General features: G+C 35.5%; 1 protein-coding gene across 1 annotated transcript in view; it reads left to right on the plus strand.

Moving 5' to 3' along the window:
- The first annotated feature begins 2,347 nt into the window (after positions 1-2,347).
- Positions 2,348-21,865, plus strand: part of LOC134657481 (homeobox protein B-H1-like) — a 103,579-nt gene continuing 84,061 nt past the window's right edge. Inside the window, exon 1 of the mRNA XM_063513051.1 lies at positions 2,348-3,409. Within this exon, the coding sequence (XP_063369121.1) occupies positions 2,617-3,409 (793 nt within the window). The 5' untranslated portion in view covers positions 2,348-2,616. The remainder of the gene's footprint in view (positions 3,410-21,865) is intronic.

A 21,865-nucleotide genomic window follows, 5' to 3' on the forward strand; every position in this document is an offset into this window, starting at 1 on the left:
AAGTATGGGGAACCCCAAAAATTAATTGTTTTTTTTTTCTATTTTGGTGTGAAAATCTTAATGCGGTTCACAGAATACATCTACTTACCAAGTTTCAACAGTATAGTTCTTATAGTTTCGGAGAAAAGTGGCTGTGACATACGGACGGACAGACAGACGGACAGACAGACGGACAGACAGACAGACATGACGAATCTATAAGGGTTCCGTTTTTTGCCATTTGGCTACGGAACCCTAAAAAAGACCCCAGTGCAAATATTAAAAAAAATTACAACTTACTTAAAGATTTTTTGTTTGTATTTTTCGGAGTCAGGCACTCTCCTTCCCTAAGTCATATGAATAAAGTCCAGTAATCTGTAAAGTATAATTACCTACGCGGTGTTGGTACTCGTAGATGTAACGTAATTATGATCTGGAGTTCCGCTTCCATCTCCAGCGGATTTCATTGTTGTAATTATTAGGAATTCCTTTGGAATCTTATTTAATGGTATATTTACTGTATCCGTTTGACTAGATCTAGGTTTAGAACTACCTACATTATTTCTCCACCTAAGTATAGGTATCGTCCCCATAGTTGAAATATTTTGAAATTAGTGTTGTTTTTTCATATCGATAGAAATTTAAACAGCTATCTGACTGTTTATTAAATGTTTACAAGGTAGGTAAATGTCTTATAGGGTAGGGGTATAGGGTAAGTTTATAAGGTAGGTAAGGTAAGCTTACCAGTATCGCGCATTTATGTTATTTTTATTTGGGTAAATACGTAGTTTTTAAATCGGTAAAACAAACATATTTTCTTAAATATACGTAGGTATTTCATTTATTAGGTAATACCAATACCTATAGCGTGATATCATATCATCATGCAATATACCTGGAATAAATATTCAGACCGATGGATAGTTATAGGCACCGAGTTGGGTGCCTAACTATCCATCCCTATTAATTATATCCACGCAATATTAAATTCACCCTAGACCTCAAACTATGACAAACCAATTTCAAGTTTATCCCTTTCTGATACAGCTCATATTCCATTGTCGTTTTACTAGGATTTACGCCATTTTTATATGTGACGATTAAAGTGGTCTAATCACACTTTTAATATCATGGATATAGGAAATAATTACTAACTCGCAAGTGTTCATTAATCTACTACTGCGATACAAAATCATTGTGACGTTAACTATGAAAAGGGACCTTGTTGTCGATGGCGCTTACGCCATTATTAACGATGCTCCGATGTAAATACAATACCGCGCGACGCTGTGCGGCGTAAGCGCCATCGACAATAAGGTCCCTTTTCATAGATAATGCCCCATATGTTTCTAACAATAGGACTCCTTTGTGCCCTAGCCCCTAGTGCTTAAAGTAAACTAGAAAGCTCTATAATTGTTACTGTTGACATCGATCGAAGATTGTAGGCAAATTATTTTGATAAGACGAATTCATTCGGGCTATAAGTAATTTAAATTTACATATTTAATGTATTTGAGTGCTTCATCTATCTTTAGGTAGATAGATAGGTACCTACAAGTTATTGTTATGGGGTCAAAAGGGTCAGTTTTATAGGAATAATGAGACATAATACTTATATTAACATTCAGTTTAATGTCAATGACAATATGTAGAGTTTTGCTTGAGATATTTTTAAGACCGGTATTATTTACCTAGGTATTTATTTTATTATTTGTAGGTACCACAAAATACAACATGGCGTTCTCTACCATTTAACCACAGGGCTAATTAAACATAGCATACCTACTACAAGTGGTGTAAACAAAATAGTGTATTGAATGAGAAAAGATAATTAGGTACCTAAATAGGTACATAATGAAGATATTATTTAATTTACCATTTTCTGCCAAGTCAACCGGTTAAAAATGCTTTACCTATGTTAGGTAATAACTTTTTTTAAATTCTTAGTCTAACTGTCTTAAGGTAAACTGGACGAGATCCCTGAAAGGGATAAGTTCGTCTTTGTACAAATGATGTGTGTTTCATGTTTTACGTTTCTTTTTGTACAATAAATTGTTTTACTACCTACTACTAATCTAATTAGGTACCTATCTAAATAAATAAGTTTTAACTAGGTACCTACTTTTAAATAGAGTCAAAAACAAACAAATATGTACCTACTTACTAGTAAAAGCTCAATTCTATCTAAATTATATTGCTGTAAAAAGGAACCAACTTCTAATTAATGGGTAGGTAGGTACAGATTAAGAAAAAAGCGCAATCTTAAAGTGTACCTAAACAAGAAATTTCATGTTGCAAGGTACAGTAAGTACCTACTTACCTAGTTAACTTAATTACTATAAATATTACTATAAATTATTATATTGTTAATGTTTATGTTCCTACAGAGTCCAGGAAACCAATAAAAGGTTCCCGCTAGTTATATAATCTGTTAACAGTTGTAGTTATTAATACGACAATTAACCCATAAACAATAAATGAAGGAAAGTGGCAATTTCTCTAGTGACAAACGTCGGTCTTATCGACTTGAATAATGGAGCGAGTAGTTAGACTCGCGTCTTCATCCCGGTAATTAACGAACCCCCCCTCGACCCCCACTTTATCCCCCCGCGCGCACCCAACAGAATTAATCACACCATGAATCTCGCCCCCCAATCCTGGGTCGGATTAAAAAGTTTTATTGGAGCCCCGATTGTGACAGCCCGACGCGCCTCGCTTCCGACCTCCCACCAATCACGGCTCGCTCGCCACGGAATAGCTCCACGCGATTGGTCGCTGCTTAAAGAGCGCCGCCCATTCTCGCCGCCCGGCCCAGGGCTGTCACCCGCCACGTCAGTTGACCGAGGCGCGTCGACCCGTCAGCCGTATCCCGCGTTACCGGTTGTGATCCGTTGTGCTACAGCGTGTGATGTGGTGAACATGGAGGAGGAGTCGATGTCGGGACATAGTTGTTCGGAGGACGATATTAGTGTGGGTCGGCCGTCGCCGGCGCCCTCGCGGTCGCCGTCGCCGCACGACTACTTCAGGCCGCTGAAGCGTTTGAAGATGTCCGAGCCGGCCGAGGAGAGGCGCGGGGAGGGAGTGAAGAGTTTCAGTATTTTGGACATTTTATCGCACAGTCCGCGGACGCCGGCGAGGATAGTGAGGCCGTGGGACGGAGCGGCGGCGGGGTTGGAGAGGTTACAGCGGTTGCAGCGGCTCGCGGGCGCTGCGTTGCTGGACGGCGAGCGCTGGCGGCTAGCAGCGCTTGGCCTCCTTCGGCCCCGGGAGGCCACAGAATGTGACTCGGTGTCGGAACGGTCGTCCTCGGCCTCGGACTGCTGCTCGGAGCCGCGCCGGCCTCACGCGCAGAACGCCCCACACACGCCTCTTGATGCGCTGTTCCACATGACCAGCAAGACTTTTGAAGCCAACAATCCTGACAATGGAGGTAAGTTTTTTCTTTATCTTTCATGTCTTGTGTTAAGATTTTAACGCTCTAAACCAGTCAGTAATTTCCCGAAAAGTTAAAACCTCTAATAAGAATCGTTATACACGCGTTATTTAGTTTAAGTATGTTGAGATTTCCACGATTCGTTAGAGGATTCGATTTGTATTATTTGGTTCGTTGCATTTTTTAAGTTTTGAACAGAAAATAATTCGTCAAAAACGCTAGGAAGATTCAACTTTTGAAAGGTCTTCTTCTGTCTTTTTTGTTTTGACCTATTTAGGTACCTATAGGTTTGTGGAATCAGTCTTACTTTCCGCTAGTTCTCTGTCTACAAATCAGTTTAAAAAGTAGGTACCCTTCTTCTATGATACTCGAAGTGAGTTGGCCGTAACATATCTACTTATTATGTTTTATGATACCCTGTTCCCGACCACTTGAGATTATTTTTATTTTAGTACAACATAAGTATGATTGACGACGATATTGGATATCGTAAAGTAACGGATCAGACTACGCTGTCGCGTCTCAAAAATCTACCAATCTCTAATAACTACACAAAAAGATATATATTATATCACTATCACTACATAGTATAAAACAAAGTCGCTTCCCGCTGTCTGTCTATCCCAATGTACCTATGCTTAAATCTTTAAAACTACGCAACGGATTTTGATGCGGTTTTTTTTAAATAGATATAGCGTTTCAAGAGTAAAGTTTATGTATAAATTGTTAACCCGTGCGAAGCCGGGACTCGGGACGGGTCGCTAATAAGATATATCTTTAGGTATATGTAGAACAATTAGACTAAAAATCGCAGATACTTTTGGCTCGTTGTATCTTCCGCTAAATATTGATGCTGAGTGTACCAGGCAACCATACAGTACGAACAGTATAAATAAATGCCGGTCCCCAAATAGCCTCGAACGTGGCAGGAACACAACAAACAAAATGAGACCGGCCGGTACTAATTGCTCTAATTTGGCCCATTCGCGATTAATTGGCCTGATCCGATCTACGACCCGTGAGACGGAAGAGAATTATGTCGGATGCTTAATATTAATTAAATTATATACATACTTCAGACACACGCTAAAGAAAATAATTAGATAAACTCATTGAGTAGGTAATTCAAAATTACTGAAAATTAATGAATGAATTAATGAAATATTTATTTCAGGCCCTTTTTCTTTATGGCCCATACATAAATACCTTAAAAGAAGCAACCCAATTAAAATTAAATCGATTTTGTTACAAACCGACCTGTTGGCCGGTGTAACATATACATATATACATAGTTCGCAAGTTTTTTTGTAAGTTGTAACAAAATGTTTTGTTATGCAAACATTTATTTCATTGCAAGCTAATATAATATACATACGTAAATAATTAGCCGAACTCATTGAGTAGGTAATTCAACAATGTAACTGAAAATTAAATTCGGATTAATCTTAAACCGATTTTGTTGTTACAAACCGACCTGTTGGCCGGTGTAACATATAGTTCGCAAGCTCAAATTTTTATGTAGGTAAGTTGTAACAAAATATTTTTTTGTGCAAAAATTTTTTTCAGTGCAAGCTAATAAAATATTGGTACATACGTAGGTCCGTAGGTAGGAAAATCCTGTGTTTACTTAAAATCGGTAGTTTTTTATTTATATTGTATTTATTAAGCATTATTTTTGTATTTTATATACAGTTGTATGCAATATAATAGCAGTCAATAGGAAAATGAAAATACGGGGGAAACTATAACTTTAGATCAATTATATTAGATATTTTCTTATAATTCTTCTACATTACTTGACATTGTTTCAAAATTAGCTGTAGCCTTTACTTTTTAAATAATATTGGAAAAAAAAATATCATGAAAATCGGCTTTTTTACTACCTCGCGGAAATTCTTATAAAAACGTAACAACCTTCGAAAGAAATACAATTGTGTAATATTATTGTAACTTAGTATTTTGCCTATTATTTCCAATCAAAGCTTTACATCTAAACCTATGTCATCCATAAAAAACTAAACTTTTCTATAAGACGATCTTTTTTTACTTCCAATATTATTTAAGTAAAGGTTACAGTTAATTTTGAAACAATGTCAAGTAATGCATATGAATTATATAAAAAAATCCAATATAATTGATCTAAAGTTATATTTTTCCCCTAATTTTCAATTTACTATTGACTGCTTGTGTTTAAGTAGATTCAAAAAGTCTATGACAATCTTCATCACTGCTATTATATTGCACAATTTGCACACAACTGTAGATACCTATGTATCCATTTTATTTTTTTAGGCGTATGTTTTATATAGGTAGATTAGAGTACATACTGATGCCGGTTTTCTTCTTTGCATGTCTTAATCTATGCAGAAGATAATTATGGAGTGTTACCTATTAAAATAAATGATGTAGCTACCTACACATTTAACATATAAGTCAAAATATACAGTATGTACCTACATATTAAGTGAGAATTGTCAGTAATAGTCTGACAAATAAGTAACAACATTAATAATATATCTACCCAGTAGAAATGCATTTATTTTATGCAAGTAATGTATTGATTTCTAATCGATGCTTATTTCCTTCGCATTTATAACCACACATTAGAAATGTATGAGTAATAGGTACTATTGAGTATGGATTTCGCAAAGTGGTAGTACAATTAATAGCTAATATAAATGAGTAGGCAGAATGCTCACATTTGCACGATTGTAATATTTTATTTATATTTCGGTGAAAAGACTTAGAAATACTTGTACTATAAATTAGTAGCTGTATTTCGTCTTGACTATTGCCTATAGTAGCGACCGTCGGCGTCAGTAGGTAGGTACCTAAGTATCTACTGCTGAATAAGGTATCCTGCCAATTTACCTAGGTAGCGCACTGAAAAAAAAATTGCCGGTCTCATTGAGTAATAAAAAAATACTGAATTTTGCATTATCCTAAAACCGATTTTTAAATTAAAAATTAAAAAATATATAGTGTGCCCCCACACTATATATTTTTTAATTTATTATATATATAACAATCTGTTATTGTGTGGTGCGTTAACTATTTTGTTGTTAGAAACCGACCTGTTGGCTGGTGTAACATAGTTCGCAAGTTTGTGTAAGTAGTAACTTAATATTTAGTTAGGTACTGTTATGCAAACATTAAATTTCTTTCAGCGCGCTCATGCAGCGGCTACTACTTTCTAACCCACGTTCAAAATTGCAATGAAGATATTATTGATTACGGAACATGAAAAAACTAACACGTTTAGTGCGAGGTCCGGCCGGCGTAGGTGATTACGTCATAATTACAGGGCGGCGGCGTAATTGAAAGATGGCGGACACCCCGAGCGGCAATTTCGGGCATTATTTAATGTCATCGATGTTTATGCGTACGAAATTATATTCAATGACTGTCATTATTTATTGATGAGTGCAAAAAATGATTTAATTGTCAAATTTTATCAAGATACCATCAGAATTTTATATACTTAGTTGATTCTGTAAGTGCTTCATTTGATCTACCTATATTTATGATGAATGTGATTTTAGTGCCTATTTAATTTTTACAGTTTAACAATACCTATTTCATATTATAATTTGTTCTATTTCAAGAAATCATTAACAACAGCAAATTTGATAGCTGTAACACCATTAATTTGAGAGCTTCCGAGTATCCCTCATTGCCGCCCAAATGAAGATAAATTTATAAATTATAATTTCGGAACCAAAAATAATAAGAAGCCCCACTAATTCACCCCAAATGCATTTTAAATTAATGGCCATTTAAACTCGTAACGGACGGCATTCATAAAAATTAACCACTTAATAAAATAACACCAAATCAATGAGCCCCGAGAAGTTACACACGTCATTCCAGAAAAAAATACGAACAATGTTGCACGGGTTGCAAAAAACGCTTTTGTTGCTCGCACAAAAGAAGACATCACGGGCCGCTCAAAATTAGAGTAATATAAAAGGAAAGGCGTTGTCTATGCCACTATGCCCCATATGCTGGATTAACACGTTAGTCATTTGTCATTGCGCGGTCTGATTGAGGAAGCAATTTCTCGTTTTCTCAACGGAAATAACTTTTTTTAAATCCCTGGACATTAGAGGTGTTTGATAGCATCATTATCATAGAGGATTAAGAGTAGGATGTTTTATAACCCGGAGTGGTACGTGTGAAAACACTTCGATTAATTGTTGTATCATTAACATTAGTAAATCAGGAGAAAATGAGTTTTTATGAGGTAACTAAATTCGACATCCGGATCTTCGACTACTTTCCGCAAATAAAACTATTTTACGAATAAGTCCAGATAATTAATTAATTAAAAACCAGCATTAATTGCTTTTCATTTAACCATTTTTCAATTTGAATTCAAATATAACATTTTTGTATTCGATCTTTAAAAAAAGAAAACAAAATAGAAATTCATGAAGTAAAACTACTAAAACGGACTATATCGCGTATATTGAATTTATATATATTTTTTATTTCATGGGTAACTATCGCGGTAATTGAAGACAATATTAAAATAGAAATTGTCAAAAAAAATTAACACCGAGAAATTTTTAATCAGCAAAATAATTTACTAACATACAAAAATACAGTAAATTTGAGCTAAAGTGCCAAATCAAATTCACCGAAATTGGACTAGCCACTCAATAAAATAGATGATCAACTAGCCCAGTCATAAATAAAGAAAAAACGTAATCAAAGCTCACCTTGGGTGTCGGCAGATTTAATATCCCACAAATATGGTTTAAATTATCTAAAATTATCTCATTCCAAAATGCGTTCAAATATCGAACATATTTTCTTGTTAGTAAGATCCAAATTGTAATAACAGTTTTATAAATCTTCATCTCTAAGTAATTCCAACAATGCAACCTGTGGGGTCCAAATGTTCCCATTCGCTGCGCAAACGCACTCAAGCCAATATATCAAGATCTCTAGATCCGTAACAACAATATGTAGTCGTACATTATATTTATACTGGTTTTAAGTGTTCGGCTCGCTCTCACTTGGTTGTTCATTGGAATAATCCTGCAAGGTGTCAGCCGGGTTATATTACCCCTATTATGAAAGGCAAAAAGCACCCGCCATTATATTATATTATACAGGGTGTAATTCGCTGAGTAATTGATTGTAAATGCTGTCGATTTGGAGTTTTATGTTGCTGAAATGATATTAATGCAGCAGAAAAAACCGTTATTTAACTATATATTATTTCTTTAGAAACTATTATTTTTACCTATTATCTTTGTAATAAATTGGGCAAAGTGCCTACCTAGGTTTAACACATAACAACTTATATTTTAAATTTACACTCATATAGATGTACTCCTAATGTATGTATGTATGTAATATTGTATTATGTAGGCTTGTTATATCTTTTTATATACAGATGCGTACATGCCTACATAGGTAATTACATTTTTTTAATTAATACAATTAAAACACATTGTTTATCAATAATAATGCTTCCTATCAAATTCTTGCTGTTGTTTCATCATACCTACGTGTAACAAATAATTGTATTAATGTCATATGTACTTTGGTCTAAATTATAATATCAATAATTAGCAAAATAACTGAATAATTATTTTTAATACACATCAAAATTAATAATCATTCTGTATATAGCATACCACCAGCCTCGTATATGCGCAACCAATAGTCATTTTTAATGTCCTATGACTTCAAAATCAACCGCAGTTGTGGACATGTCTGTACACTGACATACATACCCCTATATCAATAAGTTCAATAACATATGAAGGCACATGCTTTGCAATCAAACAGTACTAAGTCACAAAACTACTTACAATCAATTATTAACCTAAATACAAACAAATTCGGTTTACAATTCATTATTTTTTGTAGACTTTCTTTAGCTTTACAAACATATTTACACCTTAGTATGCTTTAATCCCGAACCGTCTTAACATCGCGTTCAATCAATATTCAACCTTAATAGTAACTGATACACTTCAAAATCGAACCAGCTGCTTTTTTGAAATTATCTTTTGTTTTACAAGTATCTACACCTTAATGCTATTACAAAAGTTGCAAGGTGTGAGTGAGTCCTGCTCACTCGTAGGGATGGGGGAGGGAGATAGTTAATTTAATTATATTATTCGGATCCTGTCCTATCTTGTCCATCTGTGAAGGTTGCGGGGTTATGATTACGATGCCCTCGAATGATTAGGGTGCACCTTTCAAAAGGTTTTACAAAAGTTAAAATGAGTAGGTAGGTACTTACTTAGAAATTAAATAGAAATTTGCGGTTACATACAGCTTGGCAAAAAAGAGTAGAAATTAAAAAGTGGCAACATTGTAGTGTCGTCCCTTTCAAACCAATTTATATAAGAAAACGGGACGACACTGCAGTGTTGTCACTTTTTAATTTCTACTCTTTTTTGCCAAGCTGTATTTACAAATGCCTTGCCAGTCTTCACTTATTTTTTCTTGAATTTGTAAAAAGAATGCCAAATAGAGATTTTTGAGGGATTTATCGGTTAGGGCCCGGCCACATGTCAGCGGTGCGGCGCCGCCGCCGCCGCGCGGCGCGGCACCGCAGAAATCTGCGGCGACGCCCGCCGCAACGCAAAATTTTGCGGTGCCGCGCTGCGGCGCCGCAAAGCGGTGCGCGGCGCCGCGCGCGGTGCCGCAAAGCGTTGCGTTTCGCCGCGCGCGGTGCCGCAAAGCGGTGAGTTTCGCCGCGCGCGGTGCCGCCAAGCGGCGTGCGGCGCCGCGTGCGATGCCACGCTGCATAGTAAAGAATAAAATTCGACTACCAGTTGTTTAATCAGACATGGATTCCTTCACACGTGTTCTGCTCTTGCTGTTGTTATAGCGATAGCGGTTCGCCAAAAAACGCTGCAAATGGTGTTAAAGGTTATGAAAATCGGTACGATTGATCTTTAGGACATTTGAAACAATTTATAAAATAAAACAAATAAAAAAAAAACAGCCAAGTGCGAGTCGGACTCGCGCACGGAGGGTTCCGCACCATCAACAAAAAATAGAGCAAAACAAGTAAAATAAAACAAGCAAAAAAACGGTCACCCATCCAAGTACTGACCCCGCCCAACGTTGCTTAACTTCGGTCAAAAATCACGTTTGTTGTATGGGAGCCCCACTTAAATCTTTATTTTATTCTGTTTTTAGTATTTGTTGTTATAGCGGCAACAGAAATACATCATGTGTGAAAATTTCAACTTTCTAGCTATCACGGTTCGTGAGATACAGCCTCGTGACAGACGGACGGACGGACAGTGGAGTCTTAGTAATAGGGTCCCGTTTTTACCCTTTGGGTACGGAACCCTAAAAACGACAGGAGTTATGACGTCATCTTTTTTTTGTATGAAATTAAAAAAAAAATTGTTTTAAAACCTATCGTGTGTAGTATTAAACGAAAGGGCTTTCTGAGCCGATTCGAAAAATATATCACATCATTACATTTGAGTCATTTTTTTTAAATTATAATAAAAATATTTTTCAAAACATACCAAGTTTGGGTTTCTCCAGATACAATACCGTTAAAAATTGTATCTACACACATGTCACTAGTGCTCTATAATGCGTTCAGAAACCGTAGGAAATGACCAGCTTTATTACAACCAATTTTACTATGAGAACTTTCTTATCTGTGGTAGTAGGAAAATTTGTACTGTAATGTTATAAGTAGTTATAACGTTACAAATTTTTAGTATCGTTATGAGTTTAAATTTGGAACAGCAGTCAAAACTCAAGTGGGTCTCTATTCTAGTATCCATAGATATTAAAACAGTTATCGATATGAAACGTCAGTTTAGTATGTTTTTTAATATTAACCGCACGATATTTGATCTCGAGTGACATGAGAATAGGAACTCTATTCTTTTGTCTAGGAATTAAAAAAAACTATGGATGCGTGACATGCGTGAAAAAAGTTTTCATTCTCCGTCATTTGGCGTACAGTTTATCTTTTAATTAGTTTTAAGTATGTGTTTAGATAAAGTAGTTTATGTAACTCTACATAATTAGGCATTAAAACTCGTGTAATCCTATTAAGAAACTCACTAACGTTCGTTTCTTAAACCCACACTCGTATTTTGATGCCTCTCATTATGTAGCAGTCACATAAACTACTATTTTTGTTAAATATACCTCAAATTATACCTAATATCACCAGTTAGGTTATGTATATTTATATATAATATAATTTTGATATATATTTATTTATAATAGTATTAAATATTATTTGTTCCCGTCGTCCACAACGTGTCCTGCACTGCATGCTGTCCCGCACACTCCGCTGGCTCCACAGAAAACCAGCGCCGTTGGCCACGCTAGTCGTGCCAGCTGCATTGCTGAGTGGAGACCATTTCGGCTTCACATCTTTATACTATATCCGCTGATTTGTTTATCTTTGCCTTGTATCTGCAATGTGTTTTATTTGTATTGATGTGTTGTCTGAATAAATGATTTCTATTCTATTCTATTCTATTCTATATCCTCATATCTAATTCTAATAAAGCAATTTTGAAAATATTTACATTTAGTATACCTATTTGTTTTAATTTTTTCTACTCCCGTACCTTTATTTGTCATTTAAAAGGTCGTACACACACCTTTAAACCCCTATGTTATAGTTGTCAAGACAAGTCTTTAGTCTATTCCCCAAAAAAGTATTTGTGCATACACGCAGTATCTTTTTGGTACTTTTACGATACTTCGTGTAATCACCACTTAAAAAATATTGTATGAAATAGATTGTTGCCAGCCTAATTTTAATTGTCATCTCTGACAGATGAGTACTAAGTGCATTGCTGCCAATTTACAAAATTGGCAGCAATGCACTTAGTAAAAGGTGAGTTTTTTCAGTTAATTCTTACATAGATAATTTTTACTACGACTTATAGATTCCGAGACATAAGCGACTTTTTGGAAAAACCGTTATACTTATATTAATTTTATGCTTTCTATTTAAATATTTAATTGAGAGATTCATAAATCACACTTTGTAAAATTGAAAATTAAAAAAAAAAAACATATTTCATGTAATTATTTTCAAAATTGCTTTCTTAGGGTTAGATATGAGGATATTAGGTATAATTTGAGGTATATTTTACAAAAAAATATTGAACGGTATTGTATCTGGAGAAGCCCAAACTTGGTATGTTTTGAAAATTATTTTTATTATAATAAAAAAAAATGACTGAAATGTAATGATATGATATTTTTGGAATCGGCTCAGAAAGCCCTTTCGTTTAATACCACACACGATAGGTTTCAAAACAGTTTTTTCAAATTCCATACAAAAAAAGATAACTCATCTCGTTTTTTTTATTTAATGGTGTTTCGGGTCAAATTGTTTCAAATGTCCTAAAGATCAATCGTACCGATTTTCATACCTTTAACATCATTTGCAGCATTTTACTGAATTTCTCGGTGTACTGCCAGCGCTATTAAGAAGGCGCAGAAATAAAAAAACAATTGAAAAGAAAATTTTGGGTGAACCCATATCTTCGTATAATGAATGAAGATGCAAATCATTTCAAAAGAAAATACCGGCGAGGCACCGCAGAAATCTGCGGCGCCGCACGCCGCTCGGCGGCACCGCGCGCGGCGAAACTCACCGCTTTGCGGCACCGCGCGCGGCGCCGCGCACCGCTTTGCGGCGCCGCAGCGCGGCACCGCAAAATTTTGCGTTGCGGCGGGCGTCGCCGCAGAGCGGTTTGCGGCGCCGCAGATTTCTGCGGTGCCGCGCCGCGCGGCGGCGGCGGCGCCGCACCGCTGACATGTGGCCGGGCCCTTAGACATAAATTCATAACGGTGGCGTTATGTCATAGAGAAATAAGTTTACCTACTTGTTTTATATTTCTATGGTTATGTAGAATCTGGCTCCGTTTGCGTACCATCGTTCATAGAGTCGTGGATTGTATTGGACGCCATACATTCCACGACTCTTTTCTTTCCGCACAGACTCTATGAAAAGATAGTAGTCAAGTTTTCAATAAGCTTATTACTCTTAACCTTTATTTCAGTGAACCTAAGTATTTATCCAAACAAAAAATAACTGTCTCTCAAATAAAAGAAAAATAACAATATCTAACTAATGACTAACTTCAAAAATCGGCGCACCTTGTTTTAGTGTGGCGCGTCGTCGGCAGCGGGTCATTATTTAATAACCTCGCATTTGGACACCCCTGGGCCGAATTATAGGGCAGTTTTTGTAAATAAACCGCGGGCCCTTTGAAGCCTTTATGTTGGCCCAAATTGATGTTCCGACACCCGGGCGGACATAGAGTTGGGAACGTGTAGAGTGGACAGTTCGTAGATTGGATGAGAGAATTTGAATAAGCCCGGTTGTATATTGAAAGAAAGAGGAAAAGGTTACATTTATTTGACATCACAATTTGCAAAACATTTGACCATTGTTACACAGTGGGTTACACAACATACATTAAATACAACAAACAGACAACATAAATTAAATGCTAAAACAGGATCCCTGCTTAGCGTATTGGAAGCCATAGCGCTGGTTTTGGTGGGGACCTAACATAAAAGTAAAACTAAAAGAGTGGCGAGTTGAATTTAAAGTCTGGCCATTTTAAAATGAGGTTTTTTATTTACAGAGGATTAAAAAAAACTTCACATTCTTTTTCCTGGAATTACCAATTTTTAACCTCTATTTTCTGTTTTATAAGCAAATAAACCTAAGCAATAACTTTGTAACAAAACCTAACCTGATTGCCCATTTAGGTAAAGATTCCGACAAATCGGTAGTATTTTAAAATTTTATACAAATTATAAAGTTGATCAATAAATAGGCATAAAAATTGATCATCACTTAAAATTAAGAGACAACTACGAGTAAATAGGTTAGGTATAGCTAAAAACTAGAGATGCACCGGATATCCGGTTACTATCCGGTATCCGGCCTATCCGGCCGCTATATTAGTATCCGGCCGGATACCGGATAGTGACCTACTATCCGGCCGGATACCGGATAGTAAAATTAACACATTTTGGGGTAAAAAATGGAATCTAAAAAACAGTCACGGTCATAATCGAATCAGATTATTCTTTTAAAACAATATTAACTTAATATTTTCTTTAATAAAACAATTTTAATTAAGTTTGATCTTTAATATTGGAAATCCATCAAAGGCAAATTGTATACGTAATGACATGATAAAACTCGTTACGATCCTAGAAATGTGTCCGCGCGAACTTTCACTACGAAACAGGTCGAAACCTGCACGATGCGCACCTGCAAGTCTCAAAATATAGGTATAGTTCCGCCGGCCGAATATCCGGCGGCCGGATACCGGATATTCGGCCAGTGTACAGGCCGGATATCCGGTATTCGGTATCCGGCCGAACAACTATCCGTTGCATCTCTACTAAAAACTGTGCACCTTTCTCTAATCTCAGATATCGAGTCGATAAGTTAATCGATCCCTAATTCGAGTCGATTGATTTTTTCACTGGCAATTACTTCGCTTTGTGAGTTTTAGGTCAGGTGCCTTTTTAATTGGTTGATTATCGATAAAGGTTTTTGTCTTATGTGTTTGCCGTGGGTGGGACCTAATATGGCGGGTTAATATCCGGGTTTTGATATAGAAAAAATTTAAATTATTTTCTTTGATGTTTGCGATGACCTCTTTATGGTTTGGCGGATGTCAAAATTTTTGCATTATTTAGGGTACTTATCTTTATTTTTGTTACTTAAAGTACCTTTTTGTATACATATCTACATGCAGGGTTGGGCAAAATACTGGCTTCCACGTATTTGAAATACAAATTACAAAATACATTTTTAAAAGTATTTGAAATACAAAATACAAACTACTTTGGTGACGGGTATTTGAAATACAAAATACAAATTACAGTGTTTAAAATAATGTATTTCAATTACAAAATATACCTTTATTTATTTTTTTGTTTAGCATTTAGTTTTAACGTTAACGAATATCCTTTCATATAAACTTATAGGGTCATTGCGCTAGTTTTCGTCCAGCTCTAGTTTACGTCCACTTGACGAAATTTGAATATATACCTACATTCCTGCACAAATTTGGACTGATTTCAATCCTTATGTCTAAGGCGTCTAAGCAATATATCTGTCTACATACACATATGTATAACAATGATATTTCGCAAAAAGGAAGCGCTGGTGGCCTAGCGGTAAGAGCGTGCGACTTGCAGTCCGGAGGTCTCGAGTTCGAACCCCGGCTCGAACCAATGAGTTTTTCGGAACTATGTACGAAATATCATTTGATATTTACCAGTCGCTTTTCGGTGAAGGAAAACTTCGTGAGGAAACCGGACTAATTCCAATTACGGCCCTAGTTTACCCTCTGGGTTGGAAGGTCAGATGGCAGTCGCTATCGTAAAAACTAGTGCCAACGCCAATTACTGGGATTAGTTTCCAAGCGGACCCCAGGCTCCCATGAGCCGTGGCAAAATGCCGGGACAACGCGAGGAAGATGAAGATTTCGCAAAAAGTAGTAAATTAAAAATGAAATATATATTTGATAATCCGTCAAGTCGTCGAAAACTAGTGCATGGACGGAAACTACTGCAATGACCCTATCCCCTAGATTTAAACGAAAAGTTCCACGCAGAAGTTGACCTAATATAGATCCAGTATCCAGCCAATGAAAATTGTATCTCGGCTGGATCGGAGGTTCGCGGTCGGCTCCCAGCTTGTGCGAGAGATTAGACATTTTAGGATTATAGAATTTAATAAAATGTATTTATAGAAATGTATTTTGAAGCTTGAAGTATTTGAAATACAAAATACTAAATACATGTGAGTGCAGTATTTGAAATACCAAATACAAAATACTTTTGAGGTAGTATTTGAAATACAAATACAAAATACTAATTTGTATTTCAAATACGTATTTCAAATACATGTAATTGAAATACTGCCCAACCCTGTCTACATGTACTACTAGTATCTAAGTTTAATCTATTAAATCTCAGAAATCATAACCACTTACGGCGTTATTCATAAAAGTCTGCTAAGTTAATCAGCTGATGATCGTCATTTGCTCCTCTCTATGGCATAACGACAGATAGCGACAAATAGCAGCCGTTTATGAATAAGACCATTAAAGTTTTTAGCTTTTATTAAGATAAGTAAGGCAAGTCCGACAACACGGCTCATTGTACTTGGAGCCTTCAAGATGTGTATGTATTAGGTACCAAAACTCTTTAATTTTTTAAATAGACTCATTATTCTTGGAGACTCTCCAATATGCATTAGATGGGCACGAACCCCCCTCTTTAGGCCACAACCGGCCCCTATACCACGACATATCGTTGGTAAACTAATGTACGTTCAATTGCTTCGCCGCCATTATCTAATCTCGCATTATTGTACGAACCATTGTGCTGTCTTGCGCAGGCGCATCGGGTCTCTCTGTATTCAACGATCGAAATTTTAAATAAATATAAAATACACAACCTTAGGAACAAATCAAATTATTTATAAATATTTTGATTTGTGATTTTGATTTGTGGCGGGGTGGCCAAGGGGTTCAAGGCGTTAGCCCGGATTGTTCAAGACGCCGGTTAAAATCCGGCCTTCACCACTGGAGGGCTTCGTCACTTTTTCTTTAATATATGACATTTATTTCTGTTTATAAATATAAAATACATTTTTAAAGACAAATGAATAACTCGACGATCTAAAGCGACTGGATACAAAATGTACAAACCTTTGTACACACGCGATGCTCAAGCAATACTAATATAACTTTTATTTATTTAGAAACTGGCAGTCGAAAGCTAACATCAGGGGGTCTACCGCGAAAAACGAAAACTGACATTTCGTTAACCCTCCCTCTCTATCGCTTATAAAAAAAAAACGATTTTCGCGATAGAGCCTCAGGCTATAACCGCGAACATCGAAGTTCGCAAATTTCGAGCATATTTCTCTGTCACTCTTGTTACGCCTTCATTGGAGTAAAAGAGAACGATCCCCGCAATTTGCGAATATCGGTTTTCGCGTTTGGCCCCAGAGTAGAATTGGGAGGAGCCCTAGCGACCGGACATGTTAACGAGACAGAATGATGTGCCAATGCCATTGTCCCGTTCTCTCACGCGATGCTAACGCGACAGTTCCACCTAACCTCAACTACAGGTCAATTACTGGAACTAAATCTAGATTTTGCGAGTAGATTTAGACTTTAGAGCAACTGAACAAGAAAAACTAACGCAATTCAAAAGTACCTAATAAAAATTGGTAATTTCGTATTAATCAATTTTTGAAGTGCAATGTTTGATGTGATCACTGGTCATACTTGTACAACCTCCGCTCATGATCAGAGATAGAAGTTTTTGTGACAAAAACAAGTGTTTGAAAAAATGAAACATCATCAATAAGTCGTAGATTAATATTTAAAAGATGTAACTTCTAATTGCCACCGAGAAATTTCAAGAATGCATATCAATTACAAAGCGGTATATCATTTCTTTACTATGGACATATATTATTTAAGTAGTATGTACTTAGTATGTAGGTACTTAAAAATTAAAACGTAAACTGTAGCATACATTGCCAAAATAATAGAAAGCTACCAACATATCATAAGAGAAGAAGATATCGTGCGTGTTGTATATTTCGCAGTAGCTAATATCTTCTTATAAAATGTATCTATAACGTTTAGTTTTAATTTAGTTTTATTTAGTTAAGTTAGTTTATTTCTTTATTAATGTACAATTACCTGTTAATTTATTTATTTAATAAATTTACAAATTCTATAACGTTAAGGTAACATCGATAACAGACATGTCGATATTTCATTTTGTCAATCACTTTATTTTGCCACAAAAACTTCTAGGTATGTCTGCTCATGGTCTTTTTGCCAATAAATGTATGTGCAATGGAGCCTTTATTGTATTCTTCTGTACTTGACTTGACACAAAATAAACAATAGTAGGTAACTGTATATTGTTCTGATATTATCGTCTTCCGTATTCAGTATTGTAACATATCAGAATAAGATAATTAATGTTTTTGATTGCCGTTACTTTATAACAAAAATATACTTTGTATTGTGATTTTAATTAGATACCGACATTATTGTATTTAAAATCTCTTACAATACAAAATGTAGATAAATTATGTACGACACTAAAGGCTAATTTCATGCATTCTTAATTTTCTTTATGAAATTTTATAAACTCTTGATATAATTACGACATATGGAGCATCTTTTCATATAAAACAGGTCAATACGTTTAAAAACCTTAAAACCACAATTAATAAAATAATTCCACGTTTTATGAGAATCATAAGGCAACGCACCTGAGGCGCGAAGTAACAATAAAATATATTTCAAAAGACGATTCGAATCTTCACTTTCCAAAAATTAAAATATTTTGCAATGTGCAAGAAACCGCACTATAAAATATTAAGAATTAATGCGATTACAAAGTACCGAGTCGTGAATCGTGAAGGAAAAACTGTATTGAAAGGATGTTTCAATAATTATTCTTTATGTCAAGAATTTCGATCTTTTCTTTGAAGAAATGTGGGTTGGGTGAAAATAACCGTAATTTATTTTAATTTTTATGATCAAACCGATCGTTTATTGTGTGTATGTGTGTAACATGCGAATACAGCTGTCATTACAAAACGCATCAGTCAGACTGAACATATTTTATTAAATTTTATTACAGTACTAAACTAACATAATTTTGTAAACAATATGATCTTACATCAAAAGCTAGGTACAGTCAGCAGCAGAAGTTGCTAAGCGGGCGAGGTGTTCAAAATGACACGCTCTTATTCTCTTAACAATAACGTCGCGTCAAGATCATTTTGAACACCTTGCCCGCTTAGCAACTTCTGCTGCTGACTGTACCTACCCATTATGTATTTAAACGAGAGAAACAAGAAAGTATGGGGAACTAGAATAAAACCTAAATAATTGCGTTATTCATAAATGCATGTTACCTAATTCTAACAGCATGGCATGGCATTTTTATATTCGCTAGGTGCACGACTGGTGCTGCCCTCATTTTGGCGGACTTTCTACGTTAAATCTTATGGAGTAAAATTAGTTCAAGCGGCTGCCGCTAGTACTAATGGCGGACATTCCATAAGATTACCTGTGTTTGTGACGATCAGCGCCACTTCCCCCTCCACTGACTTCGCACCTTGCCAATATTGTGACCTTTTTTGCCACGTTTGTGTTATTTCTAGTCAGGATCGCGAGCCCTTTTCATCCTTATAGAAGAAAAAAAAGTGTCCTAAAATTTCCATACAATTTTCAAACTTTCCTTTTTGTTACCGCCATACAAAGTATATGGGGAAATGGTAACACAATAGGTAAAAAAACTCTGGGACATTTTTTTATCCCATTAATTATCCCATTAAAGGATAGATTCTGAGTAGAAATAACACAAAAGTGGCAAAAAAGGTCACAATACCTATATAAAAATGGCAAAAAATAAAAGAAACGCTCAACAAGCCCTTGATAATCGTTATTTTGTCCTTATCCATCATTTTGACATTTGCCTTGTTAGAAAGGGATAGGTATTAAATACAATTTAAAATAATTAGAAACTTAAGAGGATTTATCCACATCCCTGTATTCAGTACCTACTGAGAGATTATAAATTGATTTAGACACATTTTTTAATAAATTAATTGATTACGAGTTGTTGTGGCCTTCTAGGCTTTCAATAGAAAAAAAAACTTTCATTCTAAAACAGTATTGCATAACTTTTATGATACTAAAGTAAGTCGGTACTGACATCAATTTATCTACTTTATACACGTTCAATTTATCAATCTGCCAATAAACACTTTCTAAAAAACTATGTTACAATCTCAATCTAGCTTTATACCCATTAATCTTAGACGAGTGTAAGTAAATCGGTACAACACAACATAATTTAACAAATTCTCAAGTACGTTTTTATGATCGTAATGGTCTTTAACTCTTTTAATTTCTAATACACGATAAGCCGATAAGGAACTGAAACAATGGTAACATATTAATTGAATTATGTTTACAAATCGCCTCGTCCCAGCAATCTGCTGCGGCGCTCTGATTGGTCCACTCCATCCACTACAATGGCGACCAACTTATTAACTAATAGGTAAACATACCCGATATAATCTTGAGAATCTCCTATCATAATAAAAAACGCTGTTGCATTAACAACCTTATCGAACTTAAAATAGAGTTCACGTTAGTATAGGAACAAAAACGAAGAAATGAGGCTTAGACGCTGACGTTAAGCAGGCGACAGTCTTAAAAAGAAAGATGTCAAGTCGTCTGCGAAAGCTGACAAAAATAAACGCTATTCCAAGGGATTAAGATTGTAATTCCTATGAGTATAGTTTTAGAGTTACATCGTTGTGGTTTTGAGTGAGCAATGTTAATCAGGTGCGGAGCGTTGACAAACGCTAGAATAATTAAAAGCGTTAGCATTTGACACGCTAACGTGTAAGCGATTAAATTAAATAGTTTGTAGTGTAACTAAAATCTAAACAGACAAAGGCTTTAATATCATTTATAGGTAGCAACTGATTATAGGCAGAGTTAGACCAAGACAAGTCTGCAACGATTTTGATAGCACATGCAGTGCAAGTGTTATTTTAAACGTCAAACTTCAATAATATAACATTTTCACTGCGTATGCTATCAAAATCGTTGCAGACTTTTCTTGGTATAACTCTACCTACCTACTGATTTCTCCTAGTAAGTATTGGTGCCTTTGATAACTTAACGATACTTAGTTAAATCGTTTATGATATTCGTATAGTGATGTGTAATTTAATGTGTCTAAGAGCACAATTATTAAATTGCTTTAGTAATTTTTTCCTGAACTTAAAAAATGAAAAAATTATGGCAATTATCAGGTAACTTCTGGTAGGTTTTATAAAAGTAAAATGTGACAATTGACATATCTTTTCTTGTTTATTTGAAGTCTATAGTCAAACTGAAAAATAACTTAACAATGAATCTTCCCATACTTTTATAACTACCACCGTACCACGGGACTTAATCACGTAAGACTTACGTTTATTGGCCTGACATTTCGAACGTGACATTACGTTCGTGGTCACAGGCAGACTGGCGAGGAATTGTATCAACATCTTCTTGCTGCGCGGGTTTTGCGAACTACCCGCACTTGATCTTGATTATTTGCTGTTTTAGCAGACGGATACTGGCTGCCCTTAAAAAAAAGAAAAGAAAACGGTGTTATAAAAGTATGACTGAGAATCGTGTTAGTTAAAATCACGTTGAAATCAATACTTAATGAATCTTCCGTCTCATTTTTTACATTTCGCCTTAAGAATTAAGTGACAGTAAGGTTTGTACATTTTGACATAAAATGATTATGAATGATTATAATAATCACCAGCATCTGTCCACACTCCGCATTGCGTTAAGCATTAAGCCGAACACAGTGTTTTATAAAACGCAATAAATT

The sequence above is a fragment of the Cydia amplana genome, chromosome 20, assembly GCF_948474715.1.
Source record: "Cydia amplana chromosome 20, ilCydAmpl1.1, whole genome shotgun sequence".
Lineage (NCBI taxonomy): Eukaryota > Metazoa > Arthropoda > Insecta > Lepidoptera > Tortricidae > Cydia > Cydia amplana.